Below are 19,230 nucleotides of genomic sequence, written 5' to 3'. Positions count from 1 at the left end.
ACCACTGAGGGATAGACAAGATTTTTAAAATATCTAACTTGTTTTTCATACTGAGGAGGAATAGCGTATTGTGGCCATAAAATTTAAAGATTTTAAAAATTGATGTACTGTAACACAATACTATTGCAGAAATGCATGTACACTCATAGCAATTAAAGGTATCTCCTCAGAGCTACAATCCAAATAGAAGATACTTTGTCCATTCAGGCTTTAGTCATTAAGTTGATTGGGGATGGGGGAAACAGTGAGCGTGATGTCTGTAAACAGATACTACGTCAAATACACATCTTAAAGTTACTAAAAGCTGAGAGTAAGTCTCCTATGATAGCCAGGGACCATGTTTATCTATTTCCCCCAAATTACAACTCCTCGTAGACTTTCCATTTGTTTTTTACTGTTTAAAGATACCATAATAAAATGTAAAGCACTTTATTATGTCACATTTGCACTAAAATTTGACTTATTTTTGCATATTTTAATAGAATTTAGCAAGAAAACAATTCAAATTATTCTTTTGAAAAGTGATTTTTGTAGAACTCATTGATATTGATTGAAATATCAAACGTCTAGAACTATTGGGGAAGTCATTCTTTATGGACTGAAACCCAGAAAACATTTTATGCCTTTTCCTCCCACTGGAACTAAAGCCTTGGCTCTAAAACATACCAGTAATGATGCAATTAATTCCTTTAGTAATACAAAGAACTATAGGAAGAGGTCAATACAAGTTTTCATCCTATTGAGAAACTTCGCTTTCAAAGGACATCCCATTAAGTGTGTACTAAACCCTTGGCATTTTTTTCAATCACAGAACACAGGACTGAACAGTCACCGACTCTTGAAACTCCATCATGCTCTCCTTTGACGCTGCCTTCCCTGGCCTCTAATGGAAAGATGTTCTGATCGTCCTACCTTCGCTTCGTGGTCATCCTCACCTGACAACCAACTGTTTTCCTGTGCTGTCACAGTGACAAGCATGATTATGTGAAGACAGAAGTGAGCGTGATGTCCGTAAACAGTGAGGCGCCAGGATGATCCATCACATTTCAGATGAAATTTAACGACTATCACTGGCCTACTTCAAAGGTCCTTCTCTAGTCAGAATTAAATAGTGTAATAAAAACTTGTTCAGCACCAGCAGGTCACTGCAGGCTTTGGTTCAGGCTTCAGGGTAACTGTGCTACCAGGGGGCTGACTGAGCATTAATGGTTTGTGGCTCTTCAGCTTATGAGCCAAGGTCATAAAGATGGCTTCCACGTGGTCGTTATCATTGGGGTTTTTAGCAGAGGTTTCAAACAAAGGCATACTGTGCGTGTCAGCAAATTTTTGTGCCAAGTCCGTAGGTACCTGAATGGCACATCTCAAGTCACATTTATTTCCAACGAGAATCCGTGGTATGTCATTAGCTAGTAAGTGCTGTTTGCATTCCTCTATCCAAGAGGGCAGGCTGTGAAAACTAGCCATGTTGGTCATGTCGTACACGAAGACCACAGCATGTACATTTCGGTAGTAGTGCTGCACCATGCTCTTTCTGAACCGTTCCTGCCCCGCCGTGTCCCAGAGCTGGATCTGCAAGTGAATCAAACAAAGAAAGAAAGAGGAATAATGAGGTGAAGACATCAGAGAGCACGACGACTCTTCCCAACATCACCAGCTATGACTCCGATGGTCCACACAGGGCCTCATCTCAGCCTCACACCAGCCTGGCATGGTATTATTACCCCAGTGTTGCAGAAGAGAAAAAAAGACTCTGAAAGAGTAAGGAACTGCCCTAAGGACCAGAGTGACCAACTACCCCAGTTCGCCTGAGCCTGAGGGGGTTCCAGGAATTTGGAACTTCCGGTTTTAAAACTGTAATAGTCTCAGGCAAAGTTGGTCACCCTACTAAGGACACACAGCCCATCCTTACCCTTTCACAGGTTGAGATTTGGGCCAGGTCATTTGGGCTCCAACACCCAAGCACTTTCTCCCAGAACTTCTGCTTCTTCCAAACTAAACTCCCTCTCAAACTTCAGAAGCCCCAGTATTTAATTTGCCCACACGTTCCTAGGCCTGACCTAATTCTGAGAAAAAAATATTCAGTCCCTTCTTATTCTCTCTTTTCCTCTGTGATGAATCCTTACCTGAGAACATGCTCTTTGATTTTAGAGAGTGCAAGAGAGGGAGGGAGGGGACAGTGGGCGAGAGAGAGGGAGAGGGAGACAGATAGACAGACATCAGTTGCTTCCCATTCGCGCCCAACCAGAAACTGAGCCCACAACCTAGGTATGTGCCCCAACTGGGAATCAAACCCTCAGCCTTTTGGTGTATCAGATGATGCTCCAACCAGCTGAGCCACCCGGCCAGGGCACAAATCGTTCTGAACTCCCTAATACAGTGCGCGCCCAAAGGACCAGGACTTGAATGGGACAATGAAACGCTGGAGTGGAAGTTAAACAACAAAAGAACCTACAGAAGGCTGATTTGTTTCCAACCCCACTTCTCCTTTACCATCGTTAGCATTTATACCTCTTTGCGGAAGAGGAGTAGGACAGTGGCTAAGGAACTAAAACATAAATGGCTCTTGGTTTAAGGATGTGAGGGCGAGTCGGAAGCAGTGAGCCTACTTCCCCCCACGCGGAAAGGAGGCGAAGATGAGCATTCTAACCTGAAGCAAGAGAGTAAACGCAGCAGAAGGCAGGGCGGGCCCCTCGGTCCGCACGCCGTAAGGGGTGTATCAGACGGCTGAGGAGCTGCTGGTGGCTTAGAATGAAGAAGTGTGTCTAAGGTTTGTCCCGTCAGGAGGCCTCGGCCCTGTCACTAATCCTCATCCTCCAATCTCCCCCCCATTCCAGGTCCTCAGAACCCCGGTCTTGGCCTTGGGTTTACAGTACCGCCTTCTCCACTATTCAGGTGTCCGGAGCCTCAGGAGTCACCAAGAAGAGTTAAGGAAGAATTGGGAGACGGTGGAATGTTTTTCTGCCCCCCAAACAGGAACTATCATGGACAGACTGTTTCTCTGCAGGAAAAGAGACTTTGCTAAACAACTGAACGTCATACAGAAACTATTGTAGCAGAAGCAAGGTATTTCCTGAAAGGCAACAGGGCTTTACTGCCACAATATCTCGGGCAGTGCTCAGATGACTGTTTAATAAATAATACTTATCAAATGAATTTTCCATTCTCGAGAAATTCCTTTGGTCTTACTTCACGGACCCCCAGCACATGGGACACTGACAATGAGTCCGTGGACGCCCCCTACACTCCTGCTACTCCAAGTGCGGTCCAAGGGCCAGCAGCATCTGCATCACCTGGAACCTTAGCAAGTCCGAGCCTGCCTTTTAAACACCCATGATCCCCGTGTGAATTAGCATGACATTCAAGCGGATGAAGGGCTGCCTTAGAAGTTTGCTCTACACAAATCCTTCCAGCCCCTAACTCTAGTGTCCACATCAGCGTGAGAAAAGATGGAGCGCACCCCCTGCAGGGGGCCGGCGTTTATCTCGCGGTGCGGTTGGGGCCGTGTCATCCCGGGGCGTCCTTCCTCCCTGACAGTCCCCCATCCGCTCACCTTGATGCGCTCCCCATCAATCTCCACCGCTCGCTCTCGGAAATCCACCCCGATAGTCGCCTCGGTGCGGTCGGGAAAGCGGCCGGCGCAGAAGCGGTAGGTCAGGCACGTTTTGCCCACATTGGAGTCGCCGATCACGATTATCTTGAAGATGCGGGAGTGTGCCGGCGGCAGAAACCCTGCAGACCCCGACGGCGCTCCGCTGGACGTGAGGCTCGCCTCCAGCGACGACTCCATTTCCGAAGCCATTCTCCTGACCCGCCCCAAGCTGAGGCGGAGGAAAGGAGACGCGCACCGGCGGGGAGATTACGCCACTGCGAGCGAGCGAGGGCGCCCAGCCCGCCGGCTCCGCTGCGCAATGTCGCGGGAGCCACCCCCTCCCGCAGGCCGGCCGTGCGCGAACGCACCTTCCGCCCCGACCCCGCCGCGCAGGTGAGGTGCCCGCTCGCCCGGACTCGCGGGTCCTGCCGCTGGGGTCCGGGGCCTGTCGGGGGCTCGACCACGGCGCCGAAGGCCAGCCTGCCGGGGGCCGAGCGGAGCGCCCCTGCCCGCCCCGCCCCGCCACGTCCAAAGCCCCCGCGCCCCGGAGGAAGCCGCGCAACCGGTCTGGGGGCGGAGAGAGAAAGACGGCGGAGAGGAAGGAGGTACCGCCCAGCGCGCTCTCGCGAGAGGCCCGCAGAGCCGCCTCTGCCCGGGGCGTGCGCCCGGGGAGGGGCTGGACGGTGGTCGGGAGGCCCGGGCACCCATTTGGGCGCAGCCCTCGACCTGTTGTTGGGGTTTCCCCGCGCGTGCAGGTGCAGGCGGGTTCCCCGGGCCCGCCGCTGGTGGCTGCGGCCTCCGCTGTGTCCCCTGCCTCCTCCCGGATCTCTGCACCCTGGGAGGTGGGACAGCCACCTGCACTGGAGGGGGCGAGACGCTGGGTGCTGCCCAACGCCAGCCCGGTGCGGGGAGCCCCTGGGGTGGAGCTGCCGCCACTCACAGCGGGGCAGCCTTCGGGCCTGGCCAGCGCGGGGCTGTGGGGGACCGGGCGGGAGTTCCGGGCGCCCACTGCGCCTGCAAGGATTTGGTTAGGTGCCTGCTGGGCTCTGTGATGATACCCCGGGACCCTGGTACGCAGCGCTCCTTGCGCTAATGCCGCGGGGCCCAAGAAGTAGAGTAGATCACAGGTGCGCCACTTGGGGGCACTGAGCCCTGGAGTCTTTTCAGGTCAAATTTAGCCTAGCCCCCAATAAGTCTGCCCCCACAATAACTGCCTGTGTTCTTCAAAGATCTTTATCTGCGGACAGGAATTTAGCAACTTCTCTGTTCTCAGAACCAATCCCTGTTCCCAATCAACTCCCCCAAGGAACCATCTGCAGGGGGTCCAGCCAACCCGCCTCCCACCACCCCCCCTTCCTGCTGTTGGCGTTGACAGGCTTCAGTCTCAGCCCGCCTGTGTGCAGCTGGCCAAATAAATCTTTTAATCCCGTGTCCTGTCCTGTCGTTTCTCCTCTCACTCTGCCGAGCCTAACAGTCATTACTAGGCGGCCTCTCTGATGAGAATAAACCCCATTATACTCTAGTTGTGTTTTATGCTTGCCTGGGTGAGGATGATGGAGCCATTAAAGATCACAGAGCGCATGCCCAAGGAATGAAGTAACAAGAGTTTTTATTTTAGAAAAAATATTCTGATGGCAGTATGGAGAGCAGATTAAAAGGAGATAAGATTAGAAGCAGGAAGACCAAGTATAGGTTGTTGGAGTAACTTAGGAAAGAGATGCTGAAAAAAATAATGAGACTAAACTAGGATTATACACATGGAAATGGAGAGAAGTGGGCGGGCTTGAAAGATGTCTTGCAGAGAGAATAAATGAGACTTGCTAAAAGCTATCCGTGGAGAATGAGGAAGAGAGAAACACCAAAGATGACTTTCACGTTCCTGACTTGACAACTGAGTGGAAGGAGGTGCCAAAAAAATTGGAGGAACAGGTTTTGAAAAAAGATAAAATTGAATTTTAGCTCCTGTTGAGCTGAAGGAATCATGGTATACCCAAGTGTATCTGTTCAACAACTGGATGTATGGTGTGGTTTTTGATAGAAAAATCTGGAACTCTGTTAACAGTTTGCACGACATGGATTGTAACCTGGCAGCCAAGGAGAGTGGCCTGGAATGCGCATGTGTGAACAATGACGACTTCACTGTACTAGTCAGTGGGGGCGGTAGATGCCATTCAGTGATCATGTGCACTGTGTGGCCATCACATTGAAAATGACAGGGAGAGCAACGACTTTGCATCAAATTTTGTGTTAAGCTTGAACAGTCCTCTGGAGAAACTATTCAGATTCAGAGGCTGCACCTATGGGCCACTGGTGATTGGCAGCTTCACATCAACGTTCCCACTCATGCATCACGTCTTTGCAGAGCTTTTTGGCCAAACATCAAATTGCTCAGGTGACTCAGCCCCACTACAGCCCAGATTTGGTGCCCTGTGACTTCTGGCTTTTCCCAAAACGAAAATCACCTTTTGAAAAGGAAGAGATTTCAGACTGTCGATGAGATTCAGGAAAATATGACAGGGTAGCTGATGGCGATTGGGAGAACTGTGTGCGGTCTCAGGGTGCCTACTTTGAAGGGGACTGAGGCAATAGTCATTGTCCTGTGTACAATGTTTCTTGTATCTTGTATCTTCTTCAGTAAATGTCTATTTTTCATAATACATGGCTGGATGCCTTCTGGACAGACCTCATAGGCTGTCACTGATCCCAGAGAAATTAGACAAAAGGTGCACTGGATATATTTCAGGAAATGCACTTTGGATGAAAACAGACATGCACACAGAGTGGAAGGAAGATGAGCAGAGAAAACTGGGAAGCAACAGCCCAGCAAGTCCCTGCCTTCTCTCTCCGCCCCAGGCAGCAGGCAGGCAAGACTTACGGTTGCTCCCTTGGGCACCCACTGTTTTTAATCTATGCAGCTGTCAAGGCACTCCTTATTGTCATCAAATTTATCTTCGTTTCTCCTTCTACTAAACTCTAAGGATCTTATGGCAAGGATCATATTCATTATTGGATTCCCAGGACTTAGCAGTGCCTGGTGGATAGTTTCTAATAAGACTTTGATGAAATAATTAATGACGGGAAAAATTTATTGAATACTTTTTGTGTTTCAGGCACTTTACATACAAGGGCTATTATTATACCCATGATGCATTAAGACTCAGAAAAGTTAAGTGAGTTGCCCAAGCTTCCAGGATTCAGATCGGTCTTCGTGGGGCCATGCCTTTTTCACTATACATTCTCTCCAAAGATGGGTGAAGGAAGCCTGTGTTTCACAAAAGCAGGAAAAAAGGGACTGTATCTTATGTAAAGTGCAGATACAGATCCTTACACCAAAGAGGACGGTCCTTGCGCTCTGTCTTCTGGGATGTGCAAGTCAATGGCTGCTCTTCTCAAACCGCAGGGAAGTTCAGTGGAGACTAGGCCAAGGGCTGCCTCCCTCATTCTGCACAGCGGCCGCCATAAGGATCCATCAATTACCAGGACACCACGCATCCGGAAACACTCTTACAAAGATAAGGTCAAGCACTGCCTGAGACCCTCGGTTTACCAGTTTTGTTCAAAACAAACGGGCCAAAGCTGAGAAACTGTAGTTCCAGCCAAAATTTTCATTCCTATTATACGTGGTCACTGCTTAGACAGCAGCTACAATGCCCACCAATCAGCTTCCTCTCGTTTCTTGTCTCCAAGCTGCTGTGTACCTGAGACCGTGCCCTCTTGACCTCATTCTCCCCTTTCCTGCAATATCCTCCCTCAGTCCTTCCCAGCATAGGTTGTGGCATCCTGTTCCCCTACCAATAAACTCACTTATACCCTCAGCTGGTTTTGATGAATACGCCTTACATTTTTCTGACCTTTTTCTCAAAGATACAGTAGCCCCTCGCTATATCGCAGTTCACTTACCACGGCCTCACTGTATCGCAGGATTTAAAAAAATATTTTATTTAATTATTTATCGTGGATTTTTTCGCTATATCGTGGGGTTTTGTGGTACTGTATACATATGTTGTTAAAGTTACGTAGGTTTGAGAGTGTAGAATAAGACTTCCGGCCAAGATGGAGGCGTAGACAGACACGCTCCATCTCCCTCCACAACTAAGAAGGAATACAACTACCTCAAAACTAGAAACAACCATAAGTTCCAGAAAATCAAGCTGCATGGAAGTCCAGCAAACAAAGATATAAAGAAGAAATACTCATCCAGACAAGTAGGAGGGGAGGAGCCTGGGTGGAGAGGATGCGGTATGGTGGTGGCAGCAGCGGTGGCAGTGGCAGGTCAGTAGAAAATGCAGTCACATGTTTTAAAAAACCAGGAGGGACACCTGGGGAGTGTTCTCAGCTCCTCACCAGACCTCACAGCTCACGGTCTCAGCACCGGAGAAAACCAAGCCTCATTGCTTCTTACTGTGCAGACCAGTGGGGGCTGTGGTGGAGGCAGAAAGTGCCGGTCTCTCAGCAGAGTCCGCTTGTTTAAAGGGACCCCACAGTCCTAGAATGTCTGCAGACCTACCCACTCTGGGGACAACGGCCAGGGCAGCAGCTAGAGGGGTGCCAGTCCGGTGAGAAAGTGGGAGAGGTTCCTGGAAAAGGGGCGAGTGCTGAGCAAGTGACATTGTTCCCTCTCAGACCCCTCCCCACATACAGCACCACAACATGGTGAAACAGGTCGCCCTGTACTGAAGAATCCCTAAGGCTCTGCCCCTTACAATGTAACAAGAGCGACAGTTCTACCTGGGACGCAGAGGCAAACAAACACAGGAGCCTGTCAGAATGAGGAGACAGAGAAGTATGGCCCAAAAGGGGGAACAGACCAAGGTTCCAGTGGGAGAACTAAGCGACAAGGAGATAGCCAACCTCACAGATGAGGAGACAACCTAACAGATGCAGATTTCAAAACCCTGGTGATAAAGATGCTCACAGGCTTGACAGATATGCTTGAGTATGGCAGACACATAAGAGAAGAAGTGAAGGCTATGCTAAGTGAAACAAAGGAAAATCCACAGAAAACCAATGGTGAAGGGAAGGAAACTGGGGTTCAAATCAATGACTTGGAACACAAGGAAGAAAAAAACAGTCAACCAGTGCAGAATGAGGAAGCAAGAATTGAAAAAAATGAGGAAAACGTCCCAAATTTTGCGAAGGAGATGGACATACAGGTCCGGGAAGCACTGAGGGTCCTGGGCGAGCTGGACCCAGAGGGGACCACACCAGGACGCATCATGATTGAGATGCCAAAGGTGAAAGATAAAGACAGAGTCCTGGGGGCAGCAAGCGAGAGGCAGAGAGTTGCCTACAGGGGTGCCTATAGGACTATCAGCTGATTTCTCAGAGGACACTTTGCAGGCAGGAAGGGACTGGCAAGCAGTATTCAATGTGATGAAAAGCAACCTACAACCAAGATTACTCTATCTAGCAAGGCTATCATTTGGCATGGAAGGGCAGATTAAGTGCTTCCCAGACAAGGTGAAGCTAAAGAAGATCATCATCATCACCAAGCCATTATTATATGAAATGTCAAAGGGACTTACTTAAGAAAAAGATGATCAAAACAATGAACACTAAAATGACAACAAACTCACAACTATCAACAACTGAACCTAAAAAATAAAAACAAAATCCAACTAAGCAAACCAGAATAGGAATAGAATCCTAGGTATGGGGATCATTTGGGGGGGTTATCAGCTGGGAGCGGGGAGGAGGAGAAATGGGGAAATGGCACAGGGAGTAAGAAGCATAATCGGTTGGTACAAAATAGACGGGGATGTTAAGAATAATATAGGACAGAGTGAAGCCAAAGAACTGATATGCACGACCCATGGACATGAACTAAGGGGGGGTGGGATTGCTAGAGGGAAGGGGGGTACTGGGCAGAGGGGAGCAAAGGGGGAAAAATTGGAACTACTATAACAACATAATCAATAAAATATACTTTTTTAAAAAGTGTAGAATAAATGTAAGGTTCCTACTTCGTGTGTGTGTGTGTGTGTGTGTGTTCTGGAACGTAATACCCGCGATAAGTGAGGGAATACTGTACTGCTTCCTTTTCAATTTCCTCAAACTCTATGTACAAGGCTCAGAACTGGTATTTCCCCCCCATTGCCTCCTCTAAACCATTTCACTCTCTTGTAAACTGTTTGATTCCTTTGAAGTTCCTTCCACCCAGGTCTGTCACCCTTCCCCTTGCTATGTTCCTCACAGCCATTAACCTCCAGAGCAAGCTAATCCTTTAAACTGCAATCCATTTCATCATTTCCTAGATTTCAACACTCATGTGACTGGTCTGCTGAGCACTCCAGTGTTGCAGTTTCAAGGCCACTTCTCCCTTACTCCCTTTGTTACTGCGTAGTTTCTAAGTTCCCTATCCTTATCCTTCCATCCATGTTACCCACCGAGTGCGCAGCCCGCAATCTCAAGGCCTTCATTCCTGCAATACCACCTTCTCTCCCAACTGATTCTTGGTCCCACTTTCTGCCAGATCTGGCCTGGCGCCCTTTTGTTTTTTTAAAGATTTTGTTTGTTTCTTTTTAGAGAGAGGTGAAGGGAGGGAGAAAGAGAGGGAGAGAAAAATCAATGTGTGGTTGCCTCTCAAGCAACCCCAAATGGAAACCCCACATATGGAGACCTGGCCTGCAACCCAGGCATGTGCCCTGACTGGCAATTGAACCAGCGACCCTTTGGTTCCCAGGCCAGCTCTCGACCCATTGAGCCACACCAGCCAGGGCTGCCCTGGTGCTCCTAATTGCTCCTATGACCTGTTTTCTCACGGGTATGTTCCACCACCCGGCCCCGATATCTCCTTCTCTGGGATCTCTTCCAAATCACCCTTCTAGAATAGCACTCTACTCTGGTGCCGTGGCCCTCAGCACCCATCATCCCTGTGTTTCTCCTCACTGTCATGCAAGTCACAATTCCAGGTCAGTCCTACCATCTGCCTGAGACTAGCCCCCCAGCTGAGGTGCTAGAGACAATCACGCAGAGGTTTGACATTCATGATCTCCAAACGCAACTCGGTCATGAACACTTTCGTCTGCAGTCAAACCATCTCCATTCCCTTCAAAGCCCCAGAACTACTCTCTTATCCCCCTCTGCTATGTCACAGATAACATCAGCTATTAATTCCTACCTCACAAAAAACATTGAGGACCCCTAGCATAACCCTGTCTCACACTTACTACCATTCCCTTCCTTTTCGTTTCTGGGGGAAAAGATGGCTTTTTCCAACAGCCTGCTTTTCCTGTCTGCTTTAGGGTCCGGCTCCATCAATTTTCTCCCTCCTCTACAAGTTCCTTTTGTTCAAATTACAGTCATGCTTAAATCTCTCTTCTTTTTATCCTTGATCTGCTTCTGTTTCTGCGCTCCGTCTCTTTCCCTCTTGTTCCGAGCTTTTTGGGAAAAGAGGTGTTCCCTTGGAGTCTACTCATCTACACCTCTCGTTCACTGTGCAGCTCATAGTCCTGGCTTCGATGCCCACCACTCTGTGGAAACCAATTTTGCTAATTTGATGGGCTTCCTAATTGCAAAATCTAATAAACATTAGAATTTGTGAGTTTAGAACAGTTTTCAGTAATGGTAATATTACCCCTCGTTTTACGCAGGAGTGGGCGCTCTTCGGCCTGAAGCCTGTAACAGTGTATGTAGGTTGGGGTGAAAGGTAAGTAGAGGCAGACCCTATTTTGTTGGTTTCTGATTATAACACTTTAGTAAGATGGCCTGGCAATCTCTAATAATCAATACATCTGTGACATACACCTGTTGGCCACTTTACTGCTGGTATCCTTTCCACCGGAGCATTTACCTTGCGGGACACAGTATTTCACTTAAGGGATATGGGAGCGGGGGGGGGGGGGGTTCTGACTCACAGAACTGGTAAAGGACCTTAGATCCTTATCGTCACCACCTTAAAGATCCACTTCCCCACTGTAAAAGGAACTCCAAATGCCAGCATGAACAGGAGGTTATGGGGGGACAAAGATAAATTTGAAACATAAAGCAGTGTCAGCATCAAGTGTGAATAATTAAGAGGGGTAAACAAATATTGTAAGAACAGTTTAGAAAACACCCATTTTTTATTTCAACAGTTTCTCTTTTAAGGAAGTTGTAAATAGCACAAGGCATTTAACTTTCAGTAATAGCTCTCTAGGCAGAATAATGGGACCCAGGAACAAAGCGTAGCTTGCCCTGAAATGAAAACCCTGGGTTCAAGTTCCTGCTCTAACATCTACAGTCTGGTGACCCCAGACACCCAGCCGATTGGGAGGAGCAACTCAGGGACAGACACACACGGGTCCTTTGATCTGACTAGCTGGGGACTCTTTAGCAAGTCATTTAAGACTCCAAGACACATCTCTTCATCTGTAAAGAAGGGAAACAATACCTGCATATGAGCACTTTGGAAATTACAGAGGGCAAAAACATGTTTTGGATATTATTGGAGCCTCTTTTCCTCCTAAAAAATTATGTTACACATCCTCCTGATACCCCACCCCCTCTTGCTTTTCATCTTCTCACTCTCGATAAATAAGTAAAAGTACCCTTGCTCCTAGGGAAAGTATAAAAAGCTACGTGACAGTAGTTTCCACTGTAGATCCTGAGTGAGTGTTATCCAGTATTTTTGTCCCCCCACTTTTTCAGTGAGAAATAAAAAATGAAATTGTTTTCACTTTGAAAAAAGTACACCATATAGACCCCAAACTAACAAAAACACCCAGTCTTAACATTTTGCCACATTTACCTCAACCATGTTTTTGAAGAAATCAAAAATCACAGGCCACCGGCACGCTTCTCCCTTCTTTAGAGCCACTACCCTGAATTTTGTTAGTAACTCCTAAGCTAGACGTCACACTTTTACTTTGCATGAATATATCCACAAGCCATACTTAGTATTATTTTACATTTTAAAAGCTTTACATACCAGATGTACAATATGTCATTTATCTTACCTTTTTTTGGAGCACCACCGTTTTGGAGGGTAAGCCTCGATTCACTTGATGGAAGCCGACTCACTTGAACTGGACAGCATTCTATTAAGTGAATATAGCACAATTTATCCATTTCCATGTTCCAAATTTCACTATTAGAAGCGATATTGTGATGGCCATTCTCACACATCTCTGGGCGTAGGGATGTTTACAGGGTGGAATGGCTGGTTCCTAAAATATGCACGTTTAATTTTAGTAAATGAGTATTGCCCACTGCCTGCATGACGATCCTATCCATTCTCACTTGCAGAGCCTGAAAGTTCCCATGTTGTTTTTCTGGTTTTTTCAACATCGTTGCCAACATTGAATATTCAGATCTGTAAAATGTTACCAGAGAGATGTGAATCATAGTATCTTGACCCTGTTGACCCCGATCTTTGAGGAAGTCTGATTCCTTAATACCATGATCTGCTACTTCTAACTTCTCTACCACCATTTCTTGGTCTCTGCATGGCCCCACCCAGGCATGTGTCCTGAAGGGGAATTGAACCAGCGACCTTCGTTTCCACACAGAACCTCAATCCACTGACCCACACCAGCCAGGACATTGACTAAATTCTTTAATGGGACTTACATGTAAAGCACCTAAAATTCATGTCTCAAAAGGACCTCACCTTTCCCCTCAATTTCTGTTTTTTCCAACTCCTGCTCCATTTAATGATACTGTCAAAGACAGTGTTTTATACCTTTAAAAACCCGGACATCATTGTTAACTGTTCCTTCTCCACTCCCTACCCACGTCCTTCCACCAGTCAGCTGAGCGAGGTCCCACCTCCTTAATGTCTCCCTTATTACCTTGCTCTCTTCATACTTGCTGTTGCTGTTACCCTTCTTGCTGGAGGCTTTATTAAGCAGAAGCGAGCACCCTGGAGTTAGACATACCTGGGCTTGAATGCAGATTTTTATTTAATTTTTTTATCCAATGTGACTTTTTTTTTTTAATTTTTTTATTGTTGTTCTAATGAATGCAGATTTTTATCACTTACAAGCTGTGTGACTATGGGCAAATGATGATCAAGTTTCCCGTTAAATAGAAGTCACACTTAACCTCACTTTTTTTTTTTAAAGGACTACCTGAGCTAACAAACGCAAAATGCTCACTCCAGTGCCTGGCCTGCAGGAAGAGCTCCGTGTCAGCTCTCACTCACCGGCGCAGCTTGAGTCTCCTGAGGAGTCTCGGCACCTCCAACCTTGCTCCCCGCTACCATCATGTTGCTAGTGCAATTCTCTCCAACACTTACCACCCTTCCCTAATTTCCCAGTAACTGCCCTTTGCTTACACAAAGATAAATCCAGCCTTTTCGTAAGGCATCTAAGTCTCTCTTTCATCTGAGCCCCAGCCTCACCCGCAGATTCTGTTCACACTAGTTCACATCAGTCCCTGAATAAAGGATCTCGTTCCCTGTCCGGTGCTCAGGCACACATCCTTCTGTCCGTCTAGGGAACTCATCTTTCTCTTTCCCAGCTTAAGTGAGCGTTGTTTCTTCCTAGTACATCCACACAGAAGTGGGTCCTGACTCTCAGGGGTTTCCATGCTGCTCTTGCAATCACTTCTTGACTCAGGTCTGACTCCTCTCTGGGCCTGTGGAGCATGTGAGGGCACAGACTATGCGTGTCACTTGTTCCCAACAGGAAGCAGGGTTCCTGGGGGTAGTAGGCCTTCAGCAACTGCTGGGTGGGTGGAAGGGGGCGCACTCTGGGTGGCCTTGTTTCACATCTTCTCAATAATTTTAAACGGCAGCATCAACAAATCTGCTGAGTTCACTAACACCAGTAAGTGTCCGTGAATGTCAAAATGATGATGAGGTATTACAGGTGATTTCCTCTAGTGTGTGAAAAGGCAAAATAATGTGAAGTACTAGCACATGTTAGGTAACACACTAGGGAAATATTCAAATTTTGAATTTTTGGCATGTAGGAAAAGACTATAAACTACGTATTTCCCGAATATGCTGGTCCAATGTACTGCAGAAGGCAAATAAGAATAACCAAGCAGAATACTGACAAACAGAAAAGAACATCCTTTTGCAAAAATAATGCTATTTATAATGAATATTTATAATGCATGCTTGTGGTAGTCTCTTTATTTACCATATGTTACGTACTGCTTCCAACAACTAGATGAACTAGAAATTCTTAGCATCTTGTCTAAGGGACCTGAGCCAGGATTTAAACCTAGTTCTGTTTTGATTTAAAAAGCTTGTTTAAAACTACATCATTCTGTTGTTACACATCAAGCCACAGGGTTTATATGAAAAATTTGGCATTTAGTCGCAAGGATCAGAGAAGAGCATAAGGCAAGTCTTCTCCGTGAAGTCTGAAACGCTTCAGACCTTCCAGTTTGCAAAGGTGAGGGCAAAGCAGCCACGCTCTGTCAGCACCAGGAGCGCGATGGACGGCATCACCCACCCTACCAGGTTCCTCTATCAGCTGCTTGGACGAGCCAAGGATAAACTAGACAGAATCGAGGGTGGCCTATAAAAAACAACTCCTATTTTATCAAAGAAAAGTGCTAGATTGGGGACATCTACCCAGAATGTTATGTCAACACATCTCCCAAAGCAGGTTTTAATTCGCTATGTGATTTGGTAGCAAGTCAGTCTCCTTCACACGTTCTCCACCAACAGGCCGTTTAGATTTTTGTCTGTCCGTCCTAGAATCATGGTTCCTTCCACATCTGAGATCTGTAACAGTAAATTCACTTGTTTGCAAAAAATGCATTCCTTCAGGGAGGGAAAAAATAGGCGTTCCGTTGGGGTTTAGGTGTATACAGGGAGGAGTCGCTACCACCCATCCTTACGGAAAAGCCTCACTGCTTTGCTTTGGCACTTTCAGCCACTCAAAAACTCAAGCATCTACCTACTTATGGCAATTACAGTACAACAGTAGCTTCAATGGAGACAAGTTACCATATCTCACAAAACTATGATGAGGTGACTTAAGTAGGGAAAAACAAGGACTTTAAAAGTAACCAGCAGCTCTTGACAGAAAAGTAAAGTTCTTCCCCTTAATATAAAATGGGGGAAAGTTAATCTTTTTGTACTCACATAGTTGTTTGCCCCCTCGACAGTGGTTCTCAACTTTGGATGCATCCAACAATCTCAAGGGTAGTCTTTAAAGAAGAAAGGAAAAGAGAAAGGGAAAGGGAAAGGAAAACGAAAAGAGAAAAGGAGAGGGAAAGGAAAAAGACCAATACTCAGGCCTGAGCCCTGATCACTTAAATTAGAATCTTTGCAGGTGAGCCTGGGCATTGAGGTCTGTGTGTCTTTCAAACAGTTTCCCTAGGCTTCTAATGCACAACTAGGGTTAAGGTTGTAACTTAAAAGGAGTCAATTGCTCCCTTAGGTAGAGAAGATCAACGGTGAAGTATAGCTGTTAGTTGTGAAGCACACTGGCTAGAGGTCAAGTGTCTGGAAATAACCACTGCAGATCCCCACCCAGTGTCTCCTTTCTTGTCACGAGTAAAGGTGGAGACCCTGGGCTGTAGAAGACAGAGCCCTCCAGGAAGCTGGTGGGTACCAGTCTTCTCATACCACCGAGTGGCTGTCTTTGTAGTAACCTAACCGCACCAGACACGTTATGTGGACGGGCTGGCTGCTAAAGACCTGAAGGATGAATAGATCCACCGCCACTACTGTCACAACGACAGGCGACTGAGGAAAGTTAGGGAGGATGGTCTTTCAGTCATCTGCTTCCTATAAGGCCAGTCACAACCATTCTCGACAAACTACAGGAAGAAAAAAAAAATTAAATGTGAGAAATCCATTCAACATAAAAAAAATACAATGGACCTGTGGTATTGTGAGGAAATTCCTGAAGACCAACAAAGAGGGCCAAGAGGAAGATGAATGGGAATACTTTAAATCAACCAGTAAGGGATAAAAAAAATTTGTGAGCCTTTGCAGGTGACCTGGAAGTTAATAGTACTTTATTGCTATTTTCTACAATCTGTAGAACAATATTAATATATACAGAAAATTTAACAAGAATTTGAATATCTACTATGTATTTTGCTAGTCACTATACCTTTATACTAAAATGCACCCACTGTAAATCCTGAAGATTTCAAACATCACAACAGAAATGGATTTACATGAGTCTGAACCAAAGCATTAATCATTTAACTTCATACTGTAATTAGACATTTCTCAGAAAAATGCTGTGAAATTGAATGTTTGAAATAACAAGTAGGCTCTTGAAATCAAATTTTAAGTTATAAAAAAATAACAAGTGAAGTATTGGCTTATTCTTCAGTCCTTTTCAATGAACATCTGAGCAAATAATGTAAGCGGAGTAACAATGCTAGCTCACTGTGTTTCTGAATACTTCTATTACTGTTATTAATGCATAATAAAATTTCTTTACTGTTAATAATTAGTATTTAGTATTCCATAGTTCGGAATTTAAATAATCTGGGAGACAGGTCTGTTATTATCTACTTCTTTTCATTTTTAAAGCAATCAACCAGCAGTATGACTACTCAAAGGCAAAAAAATTTGTTCAAAAGAAAGATGAGAGGTGGTAGCTAATTTAGTTGTTCATTATTAATGAAGAAACACCAGAGCGTTTTGGAAGAACACTGGGGAAAACTCGGTTCCTATTCCACTTGCAATGAGTCATCAAGCACTACACAATGGACCCAATAAACTTACAGAGCAAAGTAAACTAGTGGCAAGTTTATAAAAGCCCAGTGTTAGGAAACCAGGGTTAATTGGAAAGACAGCCATAAAATGGTATGGAGAGAGGTCTCTTACTTGTTATACAAATCACACGTAATTACACAGGTGTAATTATTGGCTTAAAGCAAACCATAGGATCCAGAACAATTCCAAAAATCTCTTCACTTCTATGTTGTTTCTAAAGAGGAAGATAATTTGTATTTATTGAAGCCCAGTTAAAGATTCAGCAACAATAGAAATCTTTGAGTAACAGATAGTTTCCATCATTATTCATCACCATCAGTTTGTTTTCAATTAGGAAGACATATCACTTGTTTGAAATAACAGACCCTTAAAGTAGACACAAAGAAGTCTGATATAAAAAAATGTAAGAAGTACATTGGTCTTATTAGAGCATCAATTAACGACTTTACTTTTGCGATAAGCAAAAGCCTTGAAACAAAGTCTATGTTGTTTTCAGCACAAAGAACTCTATAAAGACCCCTGACGATTAAGGTGCAAAGCTTGTCTACAGTCATCGACAATCTAGTAAAGTTCTAACTTAAATAGTACCATCTTTTTTCTTTTCCTTGTTACAATCCCAAGATGGCATGACTTCAAAGGCAACTGGATAAACTGAGAAGCTGGAAACCTTTAGACCGTCTTTTCTACAACGTACGGCTCCCTTTCCTTCTGCCCATTACGGTGTCATCGTAAAAGGGGGCGGGTCCCTCTATGGAGGCAGCAGGTGAAATAGGCTGTCCCAGCTAAAGCATGTCATATCCTTCTGCTTTACCAGAATAAGAGCATTCTTTTCTCCAGAACCTTCTGCACACTACCAATACTTTTATTCAACATCCATCCTGGAAGGTGGAAAGTGCAATTCAATAAACAATCTCTTCCAAAATGTTTTATTGCTTCAAGTTGTGTGGTTTCCAACTATCAAAAACTTCAGGTTTTTTAAACAATGCCTAAGGTTTCAGCTCCCTATGGCACAACGTAGCCATTTCACAGGACCTTGTTTTGGCAGTGGGCTCAGCGAAGTTTAGATGCTAGCAAATGGTATCAAGAAACCCTGTCTGTAACTTAAAGAAGTGGAGCGTGAGCTAAAGCAAGCCTGCCTTCCACCTGAAAGGTCAGTCTTCCTCGGAAGTCTCTTGAGTACTTTCAAAATTTAAGGCTGGTTATCACTAAGATAGGTACATACATTTCTTGTAAGAAAATCCAACACTTCACTTGTTACTGATTTCTGAACAGATGCTACACATGGCAACTGAAATATTCCTAGAAATTGTGCAGAAGAGAGATTTCCCTGAATTTATCACAACCTACCTGAATCTAGACCATACACCCCTGGTCTTTTATAATCACAGCTTTCATTTCACAGCTCTTAACAGCAATACACCATGGAGGACAAACAACACTGTGAAAAACAAGGGCCTGTTAAAACCCACGGAAAAGCTCTTCACTAATGTCGGGACTGCTTTTAGTCATTCTATTAAAGATCACACTTTATTCTTGTGCATAATAAATAGATACAGAAAAATGTTGAAAAATGTATGATTCAATTATCTAAATTAAAACTGAGTAAACTAACCTAGTCAGGTCTTAATTTTTAAATGAGAAATGACAAGAGTAGTAAATATGAAGAAAAACAAGAAGAACTTTACTTTCCTATGTTAATACAGGTCAAGGGACCCTTTCTTCTCAAAAGGGTTGATAACACCAGTTTTCTTAGCAATAAACATAAGGCACTTGTTTAGATTACAACATCACTGCATTTTCTTTTCCACTTGTTTCTCTAACCCTGTTCCCCCACAGTATCATTTGGAATTAATAGTGAATGAGGCAAATGTGAGGTGACCCAGGTGACACTATCAGGGCACAACAGTACAGTACAGTGTGTAGGGGTGATGTCTGGACATCACATGGACCCCTGTCAAGGTCCCCTGACACCAGACAACGTATCCACTAGCAAGTAAACCTGAAAGAAAATAAAATATTTATT

At 45.2% G+C, this 19,230-nt stretch overlaps 1 protein-coding gene across 1 annotated transcript; it reads right to left on the bottom strand.

Annotated features, from left to right (window-relative positions):
* Positions 1-946: 946 nt before the first annotated feature.
* RAB33B (RAB33B, member RAS oncogene family) lies at positions 947-4,020 on the bottom strand. The gene is made up of 2 exons (XM_090288971.1): positions 3,551-4,020; positions 947-1,569 (listed from the first exon to the last, which is right to left on the bottom strand). The coding sequence occupies exons 1-2, from the start codon at positions 3,797-3,799 to the stop codon at positions 1,129-1,131; spliced, it is 690 nt and encodes a 229-aa protein (XP_090145097.1). The 5' UTR covers positions 3,800-4,020; the 3' UTR covers positions 947-1,128.
* Between the last annotated feature and the right edge of the window lie 15,210 nt (positions 4,021-19,230).

This window comes from Furipterus horrens, unplaced genomic scaffold (genome assembly GCF_987537825.1).
Source record: "Furipterus horrens unplaced genomic scaffold, mFurHor1.1.pri manual_scaffold_10, whole genome shotgun sequence".
NCBI lineage: Eukaryota > Metazoa > Chordata > Mammalia > Chiroptera > Furipteridae > Furipterus > Furipterus horrens.
The sequence above is the reverse complement of the archived record's forward strand: the minus strand, read 5'-3'. Positions and strand labels throughout refer to the sequence as shown.